The sequence below is a fragment of the Triturus cristatus genome, chromosome 4_2 (assembly GCF_964204655.1).
Source record: "Triturus cristatus chromosome 4_2, aTriCri1.1, whole genome shotgun sequence".
NCBI lineage: Eukaryota > Metazoa > Chordata > Amphibia > Caudata > Salamandridae > Triturus > Triturus cristatus.
In genome coordinates this window covers 970,816,824-970,843,290 of record NC_140586.1, presented here as the reverse complement: position 1 = coordinate 970,843,290, position 26,467 = coordinate 970,816,824, and the positions used below count along the sequence as shown (strand labels likewise).

The window sequence follows — 26,467 nt, the reverse complement described above, 5'->3', positions numbered from 1 at the left end:
TAAACCTATATCTTAAGTAAGTGGTGTAAGCACCAACTTCGACACTCTGCTGTGGCAGGCTGGTCATGTCAATTTGGATGGCCTCTCATGGGTGGCATAATACCTGTTTCAGCCCCTGAGAGGCCTCTGGGTACCTATGCCCTGGTTACATGGTGTACCCATACTAGGGACTGATAAGGGTACCGCAGAATCCAATCTGGAGTGTACCTAAAGTACATGCATAGCAATTTAAGGGAGAAAGCATATAGACTGGGGTCCTGGATAGCAGGATCCCAGTCAGACTAGGCCGAAAGTGAGACATCAGCAAAAAGTGGAGGGTAACCATAAGAGGCAGATACTACGGGCCCGATTCACAGAACTAACTTAAGACAAAATCCTAAACTTACTACCATTTTGGTATTCACAGAAGGCACTTACTCATTTTGGTATTCACAGAAGGCACTTACTCATTTCGGTATTCACAGACGTTAGGAGTCCTAACTTTAGGACTCCTAAATGCCTTCTGTGAATAACGAAAGTCTTAAAATTAGGATTTTTCTCAATTTAGTAGTAGTAAAGTTAGGACTCCCAACTTTAGGACTCCTAAATGCCTTCTGTGAATACCGAAAGCCTTAAAATTAGGATTTTTCTCAATTTAGTAGTAGTAAAGTTAGGACTCCTAACTTTAGGACTCCTAAACTGAGAAAAATCCTCATTTTAAGACTTTCGGTATTCACAGAAGGCATTTATGAGTCCTAAAGTTAGGACTCCAAACTTCTGTGAATACCGAAGTGAGTAAGTGTCTTCTGTGAATACCAAAATGAGTAAGTGCCTTCTGTGAATACGAAAATGGTAGTAAGTTTAGGATTTTGTCTTAAGTTAGTTCTGTGAATCGGGCCCTACTTTCCTACAACAGGTTTCCATCCTTTCAAGCGTCAGACGGAGGCGTTCTTTTTTCTCAATGTGCTATGCCCTCTTGGTCTCCTATAACCTTTTCAAGGTTCTGCTGGGGATCTGCTAGCACGGGAGTGGTAGGCTGTAGATTATATTCCTCATTGCGATTGCCTGGACTCTACCCTGTTAGCAAGGCTGCCTCTGATCCTGCGAGCTGTACTCCTTCTCATTAAAAACACAGAATTGCTCCTCCACACAGCAGAATCAGCTACTAAACTGCACCCACAAATGCTTTGATAAAGCAACTTTACATGCTAAAAAGCATATAACCAATTCACAAAAGTGAACTATGAAATAAAAATATCAGCCAATGAGAGAGGTGATGATTTTGGGATTCCCCCTAACCTAGGGGGAGGACCAAGCAGATGCCTTAAACACAAAGAGCATTTCATGCTGGTGAACGATTCAGTGGTGGTCCCTTCCTCCTAGGACCACCCCAAGCACAGTTATGGGCAGTTCAGCTCTTTGCAGAATTTATAGTATTAGCTCTCAGCTCAGGGTTTCAATGCTTTTGCATTTGACTCGTGAGGGACATCTAGTAACGACAAGTTGAACTGCAGCTCTTTGTAGAATTATTTTGATATTGAATACTATAATATTCACTGCCCACTGCTAATCTCATCCCATAATGCTTTGCAGGGCCTTTGGTTGGGATTGTATTTTTGCCAATAACTGTGCTTGGGATGGTCCTAAGAGGATGGGACCACCACCAAAAAGTTCAGCAAGATGTGCTCTTTGTTTTCAATGCATCTGCTTGGTTCTCTCCCTAGGTTAGGGAGGATGTCAAAATCATCACCTCTCTCACTGCTTGCTAAATTTTTAATTTCTCTTTTGTGAAATGACTATATGCATTTTAGCATGTAAATACAGAGATACTTGTTATTTTGCCAAAAGTATATGAGGTCTTTGTTGACCGACCCACCCTTACTTTCATTGAGATGGTGGTAGGTAGACCCCGACCCCGGGGAGACCGCCTCCTTAATGGAGATTTCCATTATGGGTTTGACACTCTTTGGGGTACTGTTGCCTGTCATGATCTCCAAGGCAGTTGAGGAATGACTGCATGCTTTTTCCTATGGGGGTGTTATTCAGCTAGGTAGAGTGGATTTAATCCTCTGAGTCCTCCCCGAAGAGTGGGGTCTCTTCCGTTAGAGTGAGGAGCTTTAATTCTCGTTCTCTCCTAAGTGCAGGGTTCTGTCTCTGAAAAGGGGCCTTCACGTAGGGGTCTTGACACTTTCTGTCCTTGGGGGACTCTGCTAATGGGAGGCAGGATTCTGTATTTTTTCTAGTGTGGGACCATCCTGGGATGACAGGATATATCTGATCAATGGGTCCTAGCTGTTGTGGCTGTTGGGTGTGCAATAGAGTTCGAGCTTGTTCCCATGGATACTGGCATTCTTTTGACTGAGGTTCCAGCAGCCGAGGGTAAAAAGGTTGGCTCTTCTAGTTTGAATCAAGGACTTGATATCGAAGGGGGCCCTCTGCAGAGTGTCTGTTGCAGAGCAAGGAGGAGGTGCCAAGTCAATCCTGTTTTGGTTCAGAAAGTGTAGGGGCATTTGGGATGGTCCTGGATCTGAAATAAGTCAAGTTATGGTTGAGGTCTGTTTATTTACGCCCGTTGATGATTCAGGCATTTCTTCCTATGATGTTCTGGGTGTTTTTTGGCCTCAATTGTATTGTATTGTAATTGCATTTATATTGTGCAAAGAATTCCTAACGAGACGTTGAAGCATTTTTTCGGCCAGTAGCACGATACTCTGGAACCCATAAAGAATTAGTGTTGAATAAGTATAGTGAAATATGAAAGTGATTTGAGTGGTGGATATGTTAGTCAGGTATTTGTATGGAGAAGGATAGTGGAGGGATGGAAGAAGGAGAAAGGTTTGCATTTTTATAGCGCTTGCTACCCCTGAAGAGGTGTTGAAGTACTTTTTTGGTGAGTAACACGCTACTCCAATGGTTCTCCAGCATGCCTCCCTGACTGTCTCTGTCACAGTCCCCGCTCTACAGTTTCTGTGTCTTGCACTGGGGATGGTAATTTCCAATTTTTGCACTTTCCTTTGCTTCATGTCAGTAGCTGAGTTGCAGGGGACCTCGTAGTGGAGATGTGTAGGGCTGTGACATGGGATACTCCATCCACTTTTGTTCATCACTATCGGATTGCTGAGTTGAGACGTCTGGATCAGGTTTTGAGCACAGAGTTTTGTCTTCTTTGTAGGTATGGCGGTATTTCTGTATATGATCTGGGCACTCTATTACGCTGGGTGTTTAATACTCAGTTATCCTTTTCCATTTACTTGCTACGTCTCAATGATTAAGAAGGAAGGCGAGGGAGGGACGGGAGGTAATGCGTCCATTACTTACCGATAATGGCATTACTACTAGTGCTACTCCCTCGCCTTCCTTCATGGTCCCTCCCGCTCTCCCAGTACCGAACAGCTGTGTGTGTGGTTTGGCTTGTTTATGTACAGGACGAGGAGGGGGTGGGTGGTGTTTTAATTTAAAGAGGGGAGGGGTCTATTGGAGGCAAGGGATCCTGATTGGTTAAGAAGGAAGGCGAGGCAGTAGGACAAGGAGCAATGCCTTTAGCAGTAAGTAATGGACGCACCATCGCATGGCCATCAAAGAAGGAGGCATGGAGCACAAAGACAAAATGGCAGCATTTGTGGCAAAAACACACACTGGCTGCAAACAGTGGCCACCTCTGCATGAGCAGCAAAGAAGAAGTCAAGGAAAACAAAGAACTAGTGGCTGCATATGACAAACACACACATTGGCCACACAGAATAGTCACTGCTGCATGGGCAGCAAAAAGAGTAGGGATGGAGAAGAAAGAACACACGCAGCCTACGGCAAACACACACACTGATTACTCAAAATGGCCACCACCACGTGGCCAGCAAAGACAGGGACATGGATAACAAAGAAGAGGTTGCCCTGTTCTGTCAGACCACTGTCCTCTCCCATGAAGAAACAACTTAGTACATGGCAGGCAAATGATTGCAAAGATATTATTTACCCGTTCTGTCTCTGCCCACACACGCAACTGCTCTTTATCCACTACAAGCAATGGCAAAGCTGAAAATGAAATGAAGTTTGTAAATTCTCCAACCATAATATATTAATCATGTCAGACGTGCACAAACACACAAAACTGATGGTCAAGAACATGGCTTAAAATAAGGTAGACGAGAACAATGGAAGGTGTCTGGCTTCATGGGACTGGACTCCAGGAGCCACTGCCACCCGAGCCAGCAGCAGGCACACGCAGAGAAATAATAACATCTATTTTGCATGTCATACAAGGCTATCATCACAGCCTGTAGCAGGAACATGTTTTATTGACATTCATTGTATTGAAACTGCAATGGTTACCCTTTGAACATGGTTGCTGTCCATATTTATTTTATTGGTGGTGATATTTCAAAATATGGCATGTCTGGTTTTACTAATGCGGTGACACCCTGATAAAGACAGTAGGCCTGCCCCATTTAAATATCCTTCATATTGTGATGTTGCAAGAAGTATATATGCCAGTGTTGTTATCGTAGGTTCAGGATCCAAAGACATTTTCATCCACAGTATTAGAAGTATGTTTCTAATAAAATAAAATAAATCTAAGAAAAAGCACTGTTTGGCTAAACATTTATTGAGTGTTATTGTTGGTTGCTAGTGACTTGGATTAAGAGTCCACACCTCCCCCTTGAGTAGGCCGTGGACTGCTCTGATTTGCTGCACTGAGAGAATCAACGGATGCTATGAGGTAACTGGTTCCCAGTAAAGAAACACATGTAGATTTATTACTAGTTAAGGCCTCATGCCCTTCTCAACTAATAACCACTTTTCTGTAATAAGTGCTTGGGATTGAAGGACTTACCCTTCCCATCTCCTTTTAAATGCTTCTCTTTTCTGAGCGTCAGTGCATTAAGGTTAATGCTGCTACACAGAAGGTCCAGGTTCCCTGTCAAAAGAGTGAGATGTACATTTTTGTTCCTCAATGTCCAGCCCATTCTTCATTTTTAATTTACTCTGGTGTTTATTACGACTAAAATGTTTGAAAGTGAGGTACTGGCAGCCACATAAATCCTGGGTTACTGAGAGATGGAGAATGAACCAGGTCAGTCTAGAGTGAACTAGTCTTTTCATTCTTTTTTCAGAGCCTCCAAGATGCTGGTGAAGATTGTTTGCTTTCTTCAGATCCTGAGTGCTGTTGCCCTTAAGCCTGACTACTGTGAGTACGGACTGAGTCTGAGGAAGGGTAGTAATGTCATGTAATGATGATCAAAGGCTGTTGAAATTAACCTTAACTTGAGAGGTAAAGTGTGCAACATATAGCTCACTAACATCTAAATTGCTTCCAGTGATACAGAACTGGTGATGCAAGTCCAATCCCAGTGAAGAAATATGTAAAACATTAAACTATAAGATTAGTGTCTGCTGCAGTGCATGTATCTGAGCTGCTTCCTCAGATGAAGAGACTCCAGGACTGTGCAAGAGAGGCAGGTTGTTTGTACTAGTAATTCATCAAGTAACGCTTCCAAACAAGCCCAACACCATTCACACCTGAGACCTCAAGGAGCGCCTGGAGCACAAGGAACGCATTTAATGAGCTATCACTTCCACTCTGCACATTCCCCACTCAGAGACTGGGGGCATATTTACCAATATGTCATGCAGCGCAGCAAATCACCTTAATGCGTTGTGCTGCATGACAGGAAAAGGGCAGGGGTGCACCATATTTAAGACAGTACTGCACATTCCTGCCTTTTCCTAGCACTGGTGCACAATAGGCTGCATAGCTCTGCAAGACGTCTAGGCAGAGTTGGACAGAGTTGGTGCATCCAACGTAGTATTCCTTTTATCATGATTGGTTAACATCCACCTAACTAGGCCATTGCGTGATTAATAGTTGATGCCGTTTTATCTATAGTCATGGAGTACAGGCCTTTTATCTGATTTTAATCCTCTACTGTGGCTGAATATTCCTTTTTCTAATGGTATCCATAGTGGGGGAGGGGCAGGGTGACAGATCTATGTGTATCCATATGGAGATGGGATGAGCTGTGTAAGCTTCATGTGTGGGAGGCATAGGTCCCTGCTTCTGTTTGGCTGTACAGTTTGTCATTCTTCAGTTTTGGTTCCCACCCCCAGATGACATTCCCTGTGTCTATCTGGTTCAGGGAGCATACCAAGGACAACATTTTATCTGGGGGCGACAACCCTTTTGCTTGCACCCTTTCCCATAGTGATAACTGCAAATTAGTCACACATCATTTGCTCCTGCCATGTTGTCGACCTGGGTAACATTCTGCTCTGCTCGCAGAGTTTTTCCCACTCTGTGTAGAACACCGAGGGGGATATTAGCAACAAATGGCGATATTTATCGCCAATCATTGTTTAGCGCACGAATTGTTATCGCCGTTGAACATTAGAATCTATCGCCATGTTAGCGGCATATTAGCAACATGTCGCCAACAGGCAATAGCTTCCCTTTCCGGCGGAAATGGCCGTCGAGAGATTTAGCGTGACGGCGATAAAAAGCCTCACGCTAATGTAAAAAAAGTGGCAATGGGCCAATTAGCGCCTGAATCGGATCGGTAAATGGCACCAGGCCTGCATCTCTCACGTTCAGCGTGAAAATACACTACAAAAGGCCTGCCAAGCAGAAAACAAAAGAAAAAGATTTGTGAAATAGCAGAGGATCCATGGATGAAGCTGGGACCAGTGCAGAGGACACAAACAATCCCACAAATTCCCAGGAGGACAGCCAGAGACCCATGTGAAGGCCAAGAGGAATAGGAATCCCAAGTTCAGCCAGCAGGAAAACCAGGTCCTGATTGCAGAGGTGACTGAACACCAACAAGAACTGTTTGTCACCTCCACAGTGACATTGGCAAGAAAAAAAAGAAATAAGGCAGGACATAGTGTCCAAGATGAATGCTGTCAGAGAAATGAGGAGAACAGTGGACGACTGCAAGAAGCGCTGGCATGATACTAAGCGCAAGACCAAGGAGAAACTAGCAGCCAACCTGAAAGCAGCAAAGAAGACTGGAGGTGGGAGTCCAGCGCCACAGGAGGAGCTGGATGAGTTGGAGGAGCAGGTGTCCCGATTCATCAGGGATGAGGCAGTGGTTGGAGTTGTGGGTGAGGATACTGCTGAACGTGACCAGACAGAACAACAACCGGGTGAGTATCAACCAGGGACTTGGGGGACGGGGTGGATGGGCCCAATGGCACTCATGCACAATTAAATACATTGCAGTGCATACCCAAAATTACTGTGGATCATGTCCCGGATTCTCATGTGCTTCTTATGGTCATTGTCGACATTGCTAAGTTAGCATAAGCGTTGCTTGCCAATAAAATGTTTAATGCCTCTGAGCTTGATCCAACGGGGTGGTTAGTTTGACCAATAAATACAAATGCATGCCAGTTGCGTTTTTATAATGTAAAGCCTGGTTTCATTCTAACTCGACCTGACCCTCGTTATACTCTTAAACATTCGGTAACAACATATTCAGTGGGCAAATTATGCCAACAATGGGTGGAACGATCCACATTAGCATCTGTGCAACAACATCTTTCCCTCTTGTTAGATGAAACCGATTTAGCTGATTTTCTCTTGGCTCCTCATAATCCGAGGGTCAAGAGATTTATGTATGCCTCTTACAATGAAATTTTGAAACTTTCACAGATGGAAGCAGCCTACCGACTGCACCAAATTGATTAAGCAACTTTAGAAAAAGTCCTTACTTTAGTGGACCATAGTATTGACACGCTTTTTTCCCGCATTTACACCTTGGATAATATTGTCTCTTCTGTCTGGACTCCAATGGCATCAATAATTCCTGTTTTTACTCTGCTTATTAACGGCAGTTACCTTATTTTTTTTTTGTTAAAATTGTATTTATTAGCAACAAAACATAAATACAGGTCATGGCATATGTAATATCACAGAATGGACCGGCAAGCGTGGAAAAGGAGAGCGAAAGTTACAGACCCAGACCCGGACGTAGAGAGGGCAAGCTTCACCAACAATAATGTATGCTAAAGTGGGGGTACAGTAGTGCGAAATATGAGGCGAAGCAGGCCTTGAAACTATGCCCTGGGCATCCCCCATGGGCACAACCCATAGTCCAATAGTCCGGTGTCCGCAGTCTATGTAGAGAGTAAGAGTCCATGCAAGCCGCAGCCTCTGTGCCATGGAATATCAAACTTGTTTTATAGAAATCCCAACTCCCCACAAACCCTCCCCCTCCCACCCCCCACCCCATAGGGAAAAAGAGAGAAAGAACAGAAGGAAAAGCGAGAGCAATAGAGAGAGAGAAAGAGGAGAGTCTCAAGGAGGGAATCCGGAGAGCCAGGGCCGGAGGCAGAGCCATCAAGGGTGGGGATCCGGGTTAGGCCTCATCCAGGCGGCGCCGTGACCCCGAAATGGACCACCAGGGAGGTCCCACTAGTGGCGATTTCAGTAGGCTACAGTTGGAATAGCCGCAGCCCCCTAACCTGTGGCAGGCAAACAGCTGCCGGCAAACCCCGAGAGAGGAATATCACCAGCGGGCCCCAGTTAAGTTCGAAAGCAGCATAGTCATCTCTAAAGATATCCGCCATTCTCTCCAGACTTAGAAGCCTCCAAAGGCGGGAGTGCCACATCGAGGCCGTGGGAGCCGCCTGTTTCTTCCAGTTGGCAGCGATAGCCACCTTCGCCGCCCCCAAGCACAGCCACATAATGGTCTTATCTGCTCTGGTCTGGTCAGCGCAAGGAGGGGTCTCGATGGCCCAGCAGCACGGTCTCAATAGAGGTGGGGATCGGGTAGCCCAACATAGTCTTGATTTGCGCCAGTATCTCTTCCCAAAAAGGGCGAATATTCGGACAGGTCCACCAGATGTGCTGAAAGTCCCCCAGTAACCCGCACCCTCTCCAGCAGCGATCAGAGGTGCCCGGGATGATGCGCCTCAGTTTAGCTGGGTATAGGTACCAATCTACCATCACTTTCGTGTGTGCTTCCCTTATTTCTATTGAGTGGTTGTGTTTCGTGATGTCGGACCATAGTGCCTCCCATTCCCGGTCCTCAATCAGCCTATTCACCACCTCTTCCCATGTAGCCTGGAAACATGGGGTCGGCGAGACCACCGTGGCCAGAAGATGACCGTATAGGAAAGAAATTGCCCCCTTCATGGTAGTGGTAGATCTTATACATTTTTCAAACGGGGTCTGGGGCCTATTGATCGCCATTTGCATGGCAGACGACTGGAGCCAGTGACGTAATTGGAGATATCTATAGTGTTCAGTTTGTGGAAGGCTAAAGTCAGACCGACATTCAGAGAACGACATCAACCGAGAACCTCTAAGTAGATGCCCAACCATTAAGCAACCGCCCTCCTCCCAAGCAGTGAAAGGCCCCCTGATGAACGCCGGCGGTGGATGGGGGTATGAGGGGAAGGAAAAGTGGTCCATCGATCGTCCTGGGATAGAGTGTCCCAGACTCGTAACGTCGTTCTAGTAGGTGTACTAATGTACGTGTTATCTGGCCTATCTTGTTTAGGGCACCAGACCAGATCCCAAATCGTCCGTCCCGCAATCGACCTATCCATATGTAACCAATGTTTATCGGACTCCCTTTTGGACCATTCAATCAGCACACGCAGCTGCGCCGCCTTGTAATAGAGGTGGAAGTCGGGAAGGCCCGCACCGCCCGCAGAGCGGGGCCTCCGTAACAGAGAATACGACAGGCGAGCTCTCCCCCCCTGCCAAATGTAATGGGAACAGAGAGAGCGCATGGTCGAGAAGAATGAGAGAGGGACCTCAATGGGGAGGGCCTGAAATAAGTGGAGCAGCTTCGGCAAGACCGTCATTTTAAGCGAGTGAATGCGCCCCAGCCAAGAGATAAACAATGGTTTCCAGCGCGCCAGATCAGCCTTAATGTGAGCAAGAATGGGGGGAAAGTTAGCCCTATATAGATCCTCCACTGACGGCGTAAGTCGAACACCCAAATATTGAAGTGAGTCAATCTCCCACCGGAAAGTCGTGCACTGCTGCAGCCGCGGAAGCTCCTCCGTGGGTATCGTAAGGTTGAGAATATAGGATTTGTCTAAGTTGATCTTAAATCCTGCTACCCGTTCGAAGCGCTGCAGCTCTGCGTGCAGGGTCGGGAGTGACGTGGAAGGGTGAGTGAGGGAGAGGAGAACGTCATCCATGAAAAGGGATATCTTGTGTTCCTCCCCCGCAAACGGAATTCCCGATATCTGTGGATTGTTGCGTATGGCCAGCGCTAGTGGTTCGATGCTCAGGGCAAACAAAAGGGGGCATAGGGGGCATCGCTGCCTCATGCCTCTAGAAAGGGTAAAAGGCGCCGAACATGTCCCATTGACCTGGACTCGCGAGATAGGAATCCGATAGTTGGCCTGAATCATTGCAATGAATGGATCTGCAAAGCCCATCTGTCGCATAGTGGGGAATAAGAATCCCCAGTCCACCCGGTCGAACGCTTTTTCAGCATCCAGACCGACCAGGAGAGCAGGTATGCGCCTTTTTGGAGTTTTTTTCTATCAGATGTACTATACGGCGTGTGTTATCATGAGTTTGTCTCCCTGGAATGAAGCCCGATTGATCGGGGTGAATCATGGCTGCCATAAGGGGAGTGAGCCTGGCGGCCAGGATAGCGGAGTATAGTTTTGCGTCTAAGTTCAGCAGCACGATCGGGTGGTAGGAGGAGCATTGATCTTTACGTTTCCCCGGTTTCTGGATGACCGTAATGACGCCCTCTGCCATAGACACCGCTCCCTGGGCGACTAGGCGTTAAAAAGAGATTGTAGGCGCGGAGCCAGATCAGGTGCGAAAGTGCGGTAAAAGAGGGCCGTGAAGCCATCAGGCCCGGTGCTTTGTTAAGTTTGAGCGCCATAATACATTTGGTAACTTCTTCTAGTGAGATGGGGGCACAGAGGTCTGCATTGGTGGAGGCTGAAACCTTGGGGAGTGTCAAACCCTTCAAATAGTCAGTCTGCATTGGGGCCTCAAGAGAGTCAGAAGTATACAGCTTGCTGTAGAAAGATCGAAAACAGTCAGCCTTCCCCTTATCGGAGTGTATGACCGTATCTCCAGTGTCTCTTATCCCCTCTATATATTCCTTATCCCTTTTAAAGCGGAGCTGCCGGGCTAGATGCCTCCCAATTTTGTTCCCCTGAGCATATGATGTTTGGCGCAGGCGCAAGAGAGTATGTTCGGCCCTGTTGGTGTATATCGTCTTCAGTTTACCCCGTAAAGCCGTAAGGGGCCGCATGGTAATGCGGGAGGGCTTGGCCTTATGCGCCTGCTCTGCCGCCACCAGCTCTGCTTCCAAGCGTTCACTCTCCGCCGCTCTCTGACGGTTGAGCGTAGAGTTAAGGGCAATGCACCTGCCCCGAATCACCGCCTTAAAGGCATCCCACCGTGTCAACTCCGAAGTTGCCTCTGCGTCATTAAGAGCGAAGAATTCGTCAATGGCCTCACGTAGTGACTTACGCAGCATAGTGTCTCTAGTGAGAGAGGCGGGAAAGTACCACTTGGGTTAGCGATCTCGTGGGCCATCCTAATGGAGGGTGACCACGACCAGACTATGGTCCGAGATAGATAGGGGGAGAATCCGCGCGTTTCTCAGAGAGCCCGACAGAAAGCGATTAACGAAAACGTAATCCAGACGGGAGTAAGATTGATGGACATGCGAAAAATGGGTATAATCTTTTGTGGAAGAGTGTAGTGTGCGCCACACATCACACAAGCCCAGGTACGAACACCGTCGTTTGGTAGCTAGAGAGAAGGAACCCGATTCCGCCCTCTGCGCACGAGAACTGTCATGGTCCGCATGCCATACAAGATTAAAGTCCACCATCAAGATGACCGAGCCCTCCGCAAACTGCTCCAATTTAGTGCACACGGTGGCCAAAAACCCCGCCTGGCCCGCGTTCGGTGCGTAGAACGCGGTAAAAGTACATTTCTGACCCCTGATAATCCCTTTTACCATCACCCATCTCCCCTCCCTGTCTGAACGTACATCTAAGGGTTGGAACTTCACCCCGCCATGGAACATCAACATCACACCCCGATGCTTGGTGGTGGCTGAAGAACTGTATGTGAGTGGGTATGACCTATGTCGGAGCCTATGTTCATCCCCCTTGCTAAGGTGTGTTTCTTGGAGGGCAACCACATCCAGGTGGTGGTCGGATATGTATTTCAGCACCCTCTGGTGTTTCTGGGGGGAATTAAGCCCTTGCACACTCCAGGAACCTATGGTCAAAGCCATCGTGGGTCAAGTAGCGATCCTCTGCCACAATCATGTCTCATGGCCCGTTTCCCTCTCCCCCCGTCTCCCTCCATCCCTCGTGAAATTCCCCCCTCAACCCATGACAGAAAAAGAGAAAGGTAGATAGGAAAGAAAGAAAAGAGAGAAAAGAACATCCAAGCGACCCCCAAATCACATCCCATCGAGGAGTAGAGGTCTCGGAGGGCCGTGACAACCCGCCCACCCCCACCCCGGTTGCAGAATTCTAAACAAGAAAAAGAAAGATGGAAACATCCACCAATGCTGAACCCAGGTTCCATACAATGCTGGATTGAGTAAACCACCGCTCAGAGTGACCCCCCTCCCATTACCGGTATCAACCCCCTTCAGCGCATCTACCAGGCGGAGTCGATAGGGTCTGCAGCAGGCACCCAAGATCCCCCTCTGTACTTAAGTTCTCCTCAGGATGGTCTCCCTCGTGAAATCATCAGGGAGGGGAGCGACCCGCCGCGGCCCACTCCCCCGCCGTTGCCCCAAGGTCGCCGGTCGCCGTTTCTCCAGCACCCTCCTGCTCGTCCCTCGAGGGGGAAAGCCCCAACAGGGCCCGGCCGGCCGCGAGGTCCACCACAGTCCGCTGCTTGTTTTTGTATTCGAAAGAAAGGCCAAAGGGGAAAGTCCATCGGTATCTGATATGCTCAGCTCTCAACTTGGTAGTCAGTGGCCTAAAGGATTGGCGTCTCGCCAGCGTGGCCGGGGACAGATCCTGAAACAAGGAACACGTGAAGCCCTGAAACGAAACCTCCGGGGACGACCTAGCCGCCGCCAGGACAGCCTCCTTGACTTTATAGGAGTGGAATTTAGCCAAGATGTCCCTCGGGTGTCGCCTGTCACCAGGCGCCAGGAAGCCCACCCTGTGTGCCCGGTCGAGCTTGATTGTAAGAGTTTGTGGCTTCACTACCTCCGCGAAAAGGCCTTCCAGGAACTCCTCGAGATCTGGGCCCTCTGCCCGCTCCTCCAGGTGACGCACACGGATGTTATCGCGGCGGGCGCGGTTTTCCAGGTCCTCGGCCTTGAGCTGCGTCTGTGTCAATTGCTCCTGGAGGGCCTGGATCTGCCTCGAGTGGTCTGCAAACCTGCCGCCCAAGTCCTGATGTTGGGCCTCTAAATCCATCACCCGCGTGCCCACTGCATCGACATCTTGCCGGAGGCCGGACAGTTTGTCTTGGATGTTTGAGCGCAGCTGGTCGATGGAGCGCTGCACATCCCGGCCGATCTCCTCCCGTAGTTCGGCCTTGAAAACTTTCAGAGAGGCCAGGAGGTCCTCCTTGGTCAGAGCCATTGCTCCCGGGGAGTCGGCCGGCGCCCCGGAAGGTCCCCTATCCGCTGGGCCGAAGAAGTCGGTCACCGTCGCGTTTCGTTTGGCTTGTCCCTTCTTGGCAGGCATAGGGCCCCCCCCGGCTGGTCACAGCACTCTACCAAGGAAAGGGGGTGTCCCCCGGCGGGAGCGCAACTATCTCGTGGTGGCTCACCGGGCTCTCCAGGCGGGCGATGCGACGATAGCGGTTACACTGCAGGGAATGGGGTGTTCACCTATGGGCCCCCAGCCGAACCCCAGCCTCAAGGATACTCCGTGGCCGCGTGTCAGCCGCCACTGGGCCCCCTCGCCAAAGTCACGGCCACAACTGCACGGACCCCGGGGCTCTCCCGGGCGTCTCGCAAGGAGGGTACCTCCACTGCCCCCACCGCCAAGCCAGGGCCACTCTCTGCCTCCCACTTCGGGAAGTGTGTGCCCCCTGCTGGCAGGGCTCCACCAGCCCCCCGGTGGAAGGCACGAAGCATGGGGGGGTCCAGGTATGCCCAGGTGGGGTCTCCCTTGGTCGGCAGGGGCGGACACCGCACTCACCCGACGGTCCGGGGCATCTCTTCCAGCCAGCTCGCCGGGCAAGGGCTTCCGCGTCACCCACAAGGAGTCAATCGGGGACCCCGCTTCACAGCCCGCCACCAGTGCGCCGGCGGGCCGCCATCTCAGCCGCTGCATCGGGGGCCGCCATGAAGAAGCTCTCCGCTGTGGCATTGTCCGTTATGGAATAGAAACCCCTGGAGCAGATGATCGGTCCTCGACACTCCAATCCGCACTCGGACTACAGCGGGCGCACCCGAAGGAGAGCAGGCCGGCCCGCCGTGCTCTGGTATCCGCCGGCTCGTCCGCAGCTTGCGTGCAACGCGTTCATGTCCCTGGGGGCCACCATCTTGCGGGATCCAGCCGCGGCCGCACCCGTCGGACGGCGGGCACCTCATAGGTCCCGAGAACCAGTCTGGTCAATGGCGGCGTGTGCCCCATCGCTGGCTGGGGCAGTCGGTAGCAAGTAGGTCCACCCTGGGTCCCTGGAACAGCTCTGCAACCAGGGTAAGAATCAGAGTGGCATGGGAGCCGACTCGGATTAAGTCTGGTCGGCCATCTTGACTAAGCCACGCCCCAGTTACCTTATTTTAAATAACCAAGACTGCTCTGGTTTAAAAGCCGGGATCCCGTATTTAGTAACAGTTTCCCAGCGCGTGACTTTCTGTAGCAATGTCCTTTTTGCACCACGCGCGAGAGTCTAGATAGCTCAAATTGGCCTTCCATTTTGGCTTTGAAAACAGAGTCCAAAAATTTGAGCAGGCTCAAAGCTTTGCTATTCCAACAGGAGGTGGCCCTGACTTCCGCCCGTGAAACCTTCGAGGTACAGGTGGCTCGGACCTCTGGCGAAATACAGTCCCTTCTAAATACCAACCTCCCACTTCATTTTTGGGAGCTCACAAAATAATTAATGCATCTGGCACTACGGGCCTTGCACATTTTTTTAAATGTGCGGGATCTGGTCTTGTGTTTTTCTTTTAGGCTATATTTGGAGTAAAACCTGCTTTTATTCATTCCATCTTTACTAGCGTCTTCAGAGGTTTACCCTTAATATTAGCGCTAGCAGCTGGTATCCGGATTCTCATAATAGTGCTTCTTTTTTTTTTTTCTTTTTTTTTGCAGAGTTTTATATAGCGCAAACTTGACCCGCAACCGAATCGGGTATCAAAGCGCTTTACAGAGCACCAGTTATGTTAAATGAGGACACACATTCATTTTTTTTTGTTTTTTGTTAGGCACGGGCAAATTAAGTGATTTGCCCAGAATCACAGGATGTTCAGCGTCATTACCGAGACTCAAACCCAGTTCCCAAGGTCCGAGGTCGAACGCCCTAGCCGTTAGGCTGCTCGCTTTGTGGCACTACACAGACCCGTCCAGCTGCAACTGTACCGTGAACGCCTTCACCAGCCTTTTGGTTGCTTGCCTTTGGCAACGCTTAGCGTCAGTTACACGTTGACTTTCCGCTTTGCATAATATACTTGCGTACAGCCTGTCGTTTACTGTCGAAGATGCTCCTTCTATTGGGCGATGGGTTTATGCCCATCAAACACGTGGTGTTCAATCCCTGATTTCTGGCGTTTGATGGGTCCCTTAGCGGCGCACTACGAGGCTTGTTTTGCGGATGGTCAACTGACACGTGCAGCTTTACTTGGAATCTTGGATGAATGGGATATCTGTGCGGCAGCACAGCACTTCCTGTAACATAGTTTCATCGAATATCAAGCAAGTTTACCGATTCATCTTTTGGGAGCGCCTGCTTAAGAGGAACATGCTTGTTCCTTCAACTTACTTAATTGGATGTCCTCACTTTTTTCCACCGATGACAGGGATGATCTATCGGAAGGGATTGCAGTCTTCTGCACCCAAACCTTCATGGATTGACTGCCTTACTCATCAGTGGTTATTTACCATCCACCAGGGCCTGCTGGGAAGTTTTTGGAGGCGAAGAGCCACATTATCTCCCCTTTAGCTGCTAAATATAGTCATTGCCTGGTCCTTGGTGATTTTAATTTACACATGGACAATTTGTTAGCACCGGAGGTGCTCAAACTGTATGAATCCCTTGATATATTACATCTGACTCCTTTTGTACACCTACCTACTCACGACAAGGGCCATATTTCAGATTAGATTTTTTCTTCCACACCAATAGACGTTGAAGCCCCTCTTCCCCTTACCTGGTCGGACCACTGTCTGTTACATTTTAGAGTCCCTAGGGGTCTCAAAAGTTCCCGATCACAGGGAAATGTCCGCGCTAACAGTTTTAGGCCTTTCAACCTAATCACTCTTGAGGCTATACAAAGTGCTTTGCAATCCCACCCCATTCCATCTTGCGGGACCCTCGAAAACGATGTGCATTCCTTGGAACAATGGCTATCCCTTAGAGCTTCAGAACTTGCCCCCCCCTACCCTGAGAGCGGCACAGACGAATCGCTCTTCTGCCCCTTGGTATACTGAAGCGTTAAGGAAAAGTAAAACTGCTTGTAAACACCTAGAAAGGATATGGCGAGCAAACTACATGGCCCATGACAAATTGACTTATAAAACAGCTTTAAGAGATCACTACTGGAAAGTTTGCGAGCGAAAGAGATTTTTCTTCTCAACAAAAATTGACCAGGCCGGCAATAAAAGTAGAGAACTCTATAACTTTGTTTAAAATGTTGCCTCTCCCGCAGTCATTAGATGCCCGTTTGTACCATCCAGTAAATGGACTAACATGATGGCTTCTTTCTTTTATGATTACATTTTAAAAAATCTGAATTCTTTTGAAATACAGCCGTCGGATCCAACATCAGACCTAGATTTTTCTAGTGCTGCTGTAAGCTCTGAATTCTCCCTTTTGCAGTTTCCTGCTATCTCCATGGTCCAATCACTAACTCTCATGAAGTCTTTGAAATCGGGCTCACCGGCCGACCCCTGTCTTCCCAGGGTGCTGTCGGTAATTGCTGAGGCTATTAATCCTATAGTGAATCGGATTTCAAACACCTCCTTGCTGGAAGGATATATGCCTCTCTGCTGGAAACACGCTAGAATTCTTCCTTTGTTAAAAAAACCCACGGCTGATCCTGAGGAAGCCGGTAACTACCATCCTATATCTCTGCTTCATTTTTTTGCAAAGGTCTTGGAGAAATATGTTAACTCCATTCTCACTGAATATATTGAGACTAATCATCTCTTGCACCCTAGTCAGTCTGGTTTTAGGGCTAATTTCAGCACTGAAACAGCCCTATTAGAAGTATCTGAGACCATAAAAGCCATGCTTGACAGGGGAGGCAACGCGGTGTTGGTTCTATTAAACCTCTCCGCAGCTTTTGACACCGTGCCCCAGAACAGACTGGGGCAAAGATTGGTGGAGGGGGTGTAGGCGGCACTGCCTTGAGGTGGATCAGGTCTTTTCTCAGTAATTGTCTTAAAACCCTATGGTCCCCTCCTTTTGCAGCTGCTATCCCACCCTTGAATGTCGGGGTCCCGCAGGGCTCTATTTTGAGCCCTACTTTGTTCAATCTATACATGACCCCTATTGCTCGCCTTGCTGAACAACATGGGGCAAAGATTGTATTGTATGCAGACGATACTCAGCTGCTGTTCACTTGTGCGAAGGGTGTTGAATTTGATGGCCATGTAATAAATACTTGTCTTTCAGAAGTCTTTTCAAGGTTGAAGGATAATCAAATGAAATGTAATCCTGATAAACCAATCAATCAATCAATCGATCAATCACATAATTGTAAAGCGCACTACATACCTAGTAGGGTTTCAAGGTGCTAAGGGGGAGGTGTTGTTACTGGTCGAAGAGCCAGGTCTTGAGTTGTCTCCTAAAGGTCAGCAGGTCTTTGGTTTGTCGCAGGTCGAGGGGAAGGGTGTTCCAGGTCTTGGCGGCACGATGGGAGAAGGACCTGCCTCCAGAAGTGGTTCTGCGGATGCGTGGGACCGTGGCCAGGTCGTGGTCAGCAGAGCAGAGGTTCCTGTTGGGTACGTAGAAGGAGAGTCGACTGTTGAGATAGGCTGGGCCGGTTTTGTGGAGTGCCTTGTGTGCGTCGATAAGGAGCTTGAAGTAGATTCTTTTGTCGACATGGGAGCCAGAGCAGGTTCCTCAGGTGGGAGGTGATGTGTTCGCGGTGCGGGACGTTGAGGATCAGGCGTGCGGAGGCATTCTGGATTCTCTGTAGTCGGCTGATGAGTTTGGACGGGGTTCCAGCGTAGAGGGCGTTTCCGTAGTCGAGTCTGCTGCTCACTAGGGCCTGGGTGACTGTTTTCCTCGTGTTGGTCGGAATCCATCTGTAGATCTGAGATTATTTTTTTTTGGCCCTCCTCCCTGCGAGACCTGGCATAGCTGGTGGCCGCAGGATTTGTCCCCCCCTGGGTCTTCAGTGACCGTGGTTAAGAACCTAGGAGTCAGAATAGACTCCTCGCTTTCTATGAAATCCCAGATCCAATCTATAGCAGGGACCTGCTTAGGGATTTTAAGAATGGTGAAGAATTTTCTACCACTGCTTTCTGTCCCTCATAGAAGAATCATAGTCCAAGCTTTGGTTACCTCGAGTTTGGACTATGCAAATTCTTTGTACTTGGGTCTTCCCAGCTACTTGATCTCCCGTTTGCAGGTGATTCAAAATGCGCTGCTATGGCCATTTTTCTGGCCGCCCCTAGGACTCATACTTCCCCTCTTTTGTCCTTTCTGCATTGGCTGCCTGTTCAAAAGAGAATTTATTTTAAAGCTCTGATTCTTGTGTTTAAAGCTTTTAATCAGATTGGGGCTCCTTATTTAAGACATAGATTCCCCCGCTATATCTCTCACCGTACTTTGAGATCCTCAACCCAATTCCTGACTTCTGTTCCCCAATTAGTGGTTTTTTTTCTACTCCACAACTTTGAACTCTGCTTGACATTTGAACTCTGTTTAGTCTCTTAACTCTACGTCCTAAGGACCTACCAGTGAGAGGGTGTCGTGTGTTTCTTAGTATCCTTGTCGATATTGCTAAATTAGCATAATCTTAGCTTGCCTCATGCTTTTATTTTGCACACGTTACTAAATGCTTTTGTTTTCGCGACACTCTGTCTGCACCCTTCGCATGTTAAAAGTTGTTTTAATGTTCTCTGCCTTTCCATGAGCACGGTCTGAACATAACATGCAAAGTCGTTAGCAATGTCTCTTGTTGTTTTCTTCTGATTATACTATTCTGGTCAGTCCTTCGTGCCTAGACATTACATTGTGCTCACAGCTGCAGTGCTAGAGATTCGTGCTTTAATATTTCACTGCAACATGTTTTTTGAGACACTGAGAGAAAGCTGTTGGAGAAGAGCTTTGATGTTCCTATGATGTAACCTCTATATCCAGACTTTCAGGTAGGGGTCTGCCGACAGCGCCTAGAGATCTACCTTTATATAAAATAAACTACTTCTCACCAAGGGGAGGGGGGGTTAGGCCTAATATCCTAACGTTTCCCCAGTCTTTATAAAATGACTTCTCCATTTGTATTCTATGGTGTTTTAAGTTAATGCATTTTTCTACTAGTAGTGGCTTGTGTACTTCATTGCAGAGCACAATAGTTAAAATAAAAATTATGGACTATTTCAGTGACTCTATCAATTCTTATTGTGGACAAGTGTGAGTGAGCGAAAGAGTGTGTCTTGTTCCCGCAATTCCTGAGGTGAGTCGGGAGTGCTTATGTTCTGGGTTTTCTAATCATTTCGTATCTCCTTGATGTTTGTAGGAGACCGAATGAGACACTATAGCTAGTCGATTGGGTTTTTGGATACTAATGTGATAGGTGGTACACACCTATTCACTGAGGTCCTGTTTTCGTGTGCATAGTTCTGTGTATGTGCAGAATCCCTACAATAGGATACACTTGTCCATGGTGGCATAGGCACATATCATCCTACTCAAACAATACATTGCAAGACACATATTTGCGGGCACACATACTTGGAAATGTGCACAGAAAACTCAGCCCAATACAGTCCAAGATCAACATCAGACCACAAAATAAGTGCTACATCAAATGGCAAAGTGGCACATTAACTTGAGATGCATGAGGATGTCAGAATTTCCCCCTTGCCTCATCACCACACATGTACAAATCGCCTGCACAAGGACGCATCTCTCTCTGACGCCTCTGTCACGAGTAGGCATGCCACCACCAATGTCAGCAAACCTGTAACGTTGTGCACATGTTTCCGAGTTGTGTGCCAGGTTGTGTATGTGCAGTAAAGTCCACCTACATGCACATGCACATTCCTGCAGACAACTCAGACACTTGTGCACAATGTTGCACATGATCAGTCACATTCATAGTGCATCCTCATTTTGGCATCAGAGACAGATACGTCCTTGTACAGAAGATTAGTATATGCGTAGTGATGAGGCAAGGGGGAAATTCTGACATCCTCACGCATCTCCGTGCAATGTGCCCCCTTGCCTGTTCATGAGATGCAGCCCTGTGTACACCAAGTGGGGAAGCATCTAGTGAGTCTGCATACCAATACATCTTGCTAAGTAACATTTCACACCCATTTTTCATCGTTTACCCCATTTCACGCCCATTTTTCATCTTATTCCCCATTTCACACACACTTCATTATTTAACACACCGGGCACACTCAAATAAATCATTTACCACAAACGACACACTACAATTATGAATTTAGCACAGAGGACACCCTATAATTAATTATTTATGCAAAATGACAGCAACTTTTTTGAATTTGGTACCACAATTTACACCATGAAAACGCTACTCACAATTGACACATTAAAAAGCATCTCTGTACTGAGGGACATACCCACCATTAATTGACTATTGTGCTATTATTTGCACTTATTGTGCAACGTACACTTTTCAGAGAGAGTAACATGCAGGCAGGGTATGTGTTTTGTGTTTTTTATTTGCACAAACTGTGATTGGGGTCATTTTGCACTGATATACATTTGATAAGGACTGTCACAATGTGACGTGCTCAGGTGAAGAAATTGTCTATTATTCTGTTCCTGCTGCATTAACTGTGGGGTGTATCACTCCTGCCTTATCTTCATCACCATCCTGGTCATCGTCCGGTGCAGCAGGCACTTGAATCCATGGGGCATTGGTGCGCACACATATATTGTGCAGTACACAACATGCTATTATGATTTTGTTCACCATTTCATGACTGTACAGCCGTCTGCCACCTGTGATGTCCAGGCAACAAAAACGTGACTTTAGCACGCCAATTGTGCGCTCCACAATTGACCGTGTGCATCTGTGGGCCGCATTATACTGCCTTTGGGCCTGGGTGGTTGTTAGACCTGGCACCATTGGCGTGAGTTTCCCTTCCATTTTTTCACTGTGCCTCCTCTGTTTTTCTGGTGATAGATGTTCTGGGCGCTCCGCCACTGGCATTTAGTGCCGCAGCACAGATGTTCCCTGTATAAAGATGACATATGAATTGGTGTATCCCTGATTTACTTATTTGGTCTACCTGTTAGTCCCTAGTAACGTGGCCTGTGTGTGCCCAGGGCTGGTAAACCAAATGCTGCTGGTGGGCCTGCAGCGCTGGTTTGCGCCACCCACAGAAGCAGCTTGTAAAGTGTGTCTCAGACCTGCCACTGCAGTGTCTGTGTGCAGTCTGGAACTGCCATCTTGGCTGTGAAGGGCACCCACTTCCTGCCCCTGAACCTTCCCTTGGCATCATGTATGCCACCCTTATGGTAGGGTGCCTTGTATGTTTATGGTAGGACATGCTCTGATGTGTGTAGTATGTCCCAATAGTGAATTACACCCACTTTCGTTTTTCACTACTGTAAGGCTACCTGTTCTCCATAGGCCAGAATGGGAGGTTTTGGTTATTACATTCTATAGTCCTAACTGACCCATAGAACATGGTAGAAAAACGGATTTAGTATGCCTGAGCTCAGAATATTAAAATACATCTTTTAGTGAAGTTTATTTTTATATTCTGTGTTTGAAAATACCACTTTTAGAAAGTAGGTATTTTCTTGCCTAAGCCTTCCAGTGTGCTCTGCTGTTATGTGTATTGGCTGTCTGGTTTTGGAGGGACAGGGCAGGCTGAGTCAGACCCAGGTTGAATAGAGAGATCTGCCTTGGAGTGAGGGGAGGGGTAGCTCCTGCACTTAAATAGGGCTGTGCCTGGCAAGGTGAATGCTGGCTCCACCTCCCACTGTGCGTCTGATGGCAGACCCCCTCTTTCTGAAAGGAAGGGTGCAGCCTGGTAAACAAAGTGCTCCTGGGATGGGCAGAATTGGTTCTGGCTGGGTTAAGTGACTTGTAGCTTCTGAGAACAAAGACTTTTGGGGTATAAATATCTGTGCTGAAACCCCTACAATTTGTATTGCCCCTGGATTTCAAGACCAACCTCTGTCCGTGGAACTAAAGAAAGCTGCAGGAGAGGACTGTCCTGGTGTTGTGTGCTGCTCCCTGGATTGGCCTGCAGTAGTTTTCATTGGACTGGAAAAAGGAGGGAAAAGGAGCTGTAAGAGAACTTTTTAATCTTGACCCTACAATCACCCAAGGGCTAGAGAGAGAACTAGCCCCCTGACTGAAGTCTCAGGACCAGTAGACTTCATTTTCATCGCTAAGGCCTGTTAGCGAGCCACCGCAGCAGCTGAGGAGTGTCAAGAAAATCGTCGCTACACCTACAGAGCGTAAAGAAAATCATCGCATCGCTGCCGCTGAGGGCTCACTGGCCTGATCATCGCCCGCACGTTTGCGGCCAGAAAATCATCGCTACAGCTGCTGAGCGTAAAGAAAATTGTCGCATCGTTGCCGCTGAGGGACGCTGGCCTGATCATCGCCCCACACGTTTGCGGCCCGAAAATCATTGCTACAGCTGCTGAGCGTCCGGAAAATCGTCGCTAACCCCTGCTAGCGAGCGGCCGTGACCAGAGCGTGAGGAAAAACATCGCTAACCCACCGAAGCGACATTTCCTGTGAATTATTTGCCAACATCTCGGAACTGTGGGTTGAGGGGTCGCAGAGACCACTGTCCTGAACTGAACTTTACCTTACCCATTGGAACTATCTTTGCAGCATCCAGAGAGAACTATTTTTGTACAATATTGTGGTTTCCTCGTTATTTGGTCTTGTGATAAGTCTCTATTAATATAACTATTTTCTTTGATAACTACCTGTGCTGTGTTCCTTTGTAGTGTTCCTCACTGTATTTACTGTGTATGATCATCAACGCTTTACTCACTGCCTCTGAGATTAGGCTAACTGCTCATGCTACATTACCACAGAGTGGAGCAGGGGTTTTCAAGGGGGTGCAGCCCTTCACTTTGAATTAGGAAGAAGGGTCCCTGCTTGGACAGTGGCCATTCACTGCCAACCAGAGATCCCCATTTCTAACAGTGGTGAAGTTTTGGAGGGGTGTCATCATCCATGGGCTGAGTGCATATCCTTGATCACCTGTAACATATGATGGAGAGATGTGTCCATTAGTGGTTATGCATGCTGTGTTGGTAGTGTTGATAGTTTTGTGGTGTGTGATTAGTGCTCTTTTTGAATTCATGTTAGCCATGTGTCGCCTCTGACTATTTACCAGCATCAATGCTAATTACATTACCTCACAGTTGATCCTCCCGGAGCCTATTTGACTGTGTGCGCTGCTCGGTAGCCTCACTAGCAACAATGTTAAGTCCATCTGCACATATCCGCATGCATAACATGAACACCAGCAGGCACCCTAGCTCTGCTACCATTTAGAGATAGCATTCATCCGCCCTCCTCTCAGTCAACGCCATGAGAACGTTGAACTGCCATTAGGCAACAACAGACACGGCTCACGTTCAGTTCTGCTGCTGCCGCCAGACCTGCCCCACAGCACAACACATGCAGTTTCATGTACAGACCTGCCACAAAGCAACACTCAGCAGCACGCTTGCCTGCAGGGGCCACTGAGGGCAGGAACACTTCACCCACACCATCAACATAATCAGACACCACGCCGTCCACTCCCTGGACTGCGTACTCATTCCTAAGCGGAGCCTCCAAATCACATACCACGACTACTCAAAATCCATTACACTCTGGGAAATGTTTGCTGACATCAGACTGTCCCAAATCTTCACCACACTGAGCCACAAGGCAGGGCACACCTTTGACACCTTCTTCACATGTAGTGACCACAAACGCATACACTTCCTCGTCGGTAAACCCCAAGCCACCCTAAACCACATCTGGAACCACACAATATTATTGGAGCTGAGTCAATGAGGAGATGCTACACAACACCATCAACAGCAACACACACAACACTGCAGTCGACACCACTAGCGCTAGACCACAAATTACAGACATGTATCTCAAACTTCGCATACACACTTGCCCCACTATGCAACTCCAACATACAGCGTGCAATAAATGCCACCTCGGTCACCCAAAAAATCTAAGTTGGCAGATGCATCTTGTGAGAAGTTGGCCTGGTATATGATGTTCACTAGTTAAAGTGACCACCTTGTACCATGCCAAGCAACCCTCATGGTGTGGTTGTAAGCCAACCTTTTCGGACTAGCTGCCCTAGTGGTAGCATAGGCTAAGCAGTCTTTGTGGCTTAACTCGTTAAAGCGTGTTAAGCAGGCTGTTTTACCAAATGCAACCCCCCTTTATACCAATGAAAGGACACCACACAGATATATATTGAAAATATATATGTATTTATTTCTCAAAGTATCCCCTAGACTCTTTATGAGCACGGGAGCACAAATCGTTAAACAAAACAACGTTATAATATACAGAAGTTGCACTTTATATGGATGGGCCCTGGTGGCCACTCAAACCATATATTAAAATAGTGGTATAAGTACCACTAACAGGAAAGTGAGAAGGCCTAGGGCCTCTAGAATTGCTGGGCCTACAAGGAGCTAACTTCAGTTAGTGACCAGGAGGTCCACGGGTCGCGTGTGCAGTGAGGAAAGTTACACGCGGGCTCCCATAGGTTTTTAATGGGTGCGTAAAAGTTACAAAGTTACTGCAGAAAGGGTCTTCTGGGTAGACTACGATCTTAAGATTTGAAACACAGACACTAGAGATGATTCTCTACACTTGGGCACCGGAGTGCCAGCTTTACCTCACCCACAGGAAGCGGGTGCATAGCTCTCGAAGTGCGTCGGGTTTCTTCTATCGATTCAATGGAGCCTGTCGACAAAGATGCTGCAGGCGGTCGGTCCAGAAGAGATGCGGTGGATCCAAGAGTGGATCGGAGTTGTAGAAGACCTGAAAGCAGAGGGGACAGTGTTCACAGTCACTAGCCTGTGACCGGCGTGGCACCAGGTAGGTACCAGGCGATGTCGGGTGCAAACAGGTGGTGAAGGGTAGACTGTCTCCGCAGCCACGTGGTCCCTGAAGGTCGACGACGTCCAGGAGTCGGTTCACGAGCTGTCCCATGCAGGCTCTCGCTGTCGGCGGTGTCGGCGACTCAAAAGAAGCAAACAAGCCTTGGCAAAGGCAGGAGTCGTGGAAAGAGAGGAAAGCTGATTGTTCTGACCAGCGAGGTCAGAGGGGCTGCTCTTTTGGAGAGCAGCTAGGGCCAGTCTGGACCAACCAGACCAGCATTGTTGATTTTAGGTTTCGTCGCCAAAATGGCCACTAGCTAACGGGCCAGGGACCGGGCAGGCGCGTCGAGGTGCAAAGTGCAGAGGGGCCCCACGCAGATCGTGGAGATGCTGGAGGGCTCACCTTTGGTGCAGATGCTGCTCGATGGTTGGGCTTCTCAGGACCCAAAGCACAACTCGGAGGGAGCCTCGGTTGCTGCGCTTGCAGCTTGTCGTCGGTCTTTCAAGATGGCTGGCTCCACGTGTCTCGGTGCCTCCACGGGTTCCTTCTTTGCAGGGACTGTGGATCGGGCGGTGAGAGGTCTGGAGGTCCAGGTCTTGTCGGGCTCTGGGCTCGGGCTCCGGCAAGAGGCGGCGGCAAAGCAGATGTTCAATAGCTGGTTGGTGCTTGCGTTAGCAAGATGGTCACTCCCTGACCATAGGGGAGATTTCCTTCAGTCCTCTGTGCAGCAGAGCGTCGAAGTTCCCGTCTTCTTCTTGTGGTTAAGTTGATTCCAGGATGTCTGAAGTCTTAGGACACAGCTCCTACCTTTAAGCGGATTCTAGGGTCCGGACTACCTGCTAGGTCCCTCCCTAAGGGTGGGACCAGGAAGGGGGGTGGTTACACCCCCAATCCTTTGTCCAGCTCGCCCCAGGTCCGGGGCTGGTGTGCCCCAGGACCGGTTTGAACTGGCATATGCCCGCGAGGTTCATAATGCACTTAAGAGTAGATGGTATGACGATATCTGGAAACAGTAGAAGGAAGTGGTTCCGACCACTGCAGACAGGCTCAGCTCATGCCAGAGCACCATCTCACATGGAACCAAGCACTCTGCCTTCAGGATT

At 48.4% G+C, this 26,467-nt stretch overlaps 1 protein-coding gene across 1 annotated transcript in view; it reads left to right on the top strand.

The window, feature by feature from the left end:
* LOC146839177 (CD5 antigen-like) overlaps nucleotides 1-26,467 on the top strand; it is a 560,873-nt gene that overhangs the window by 79,118 nt on the left and 455,288 nt on the right. Inside the window, exon 2 of the mRNA XM_085603204.1 lies at nucleotides 5,091-5,164. Within this exon, the coding sequence (XP_085459330.1) occupies nucleotides 5,101-5,164 (64 nt within the window). The 5' untranslated portion in view covers nucleotides 5,091-5,100. The remainder of the gene's footprint in view (nucleotides 1-5,090; nucleotides 5,165-26,467) is intronic.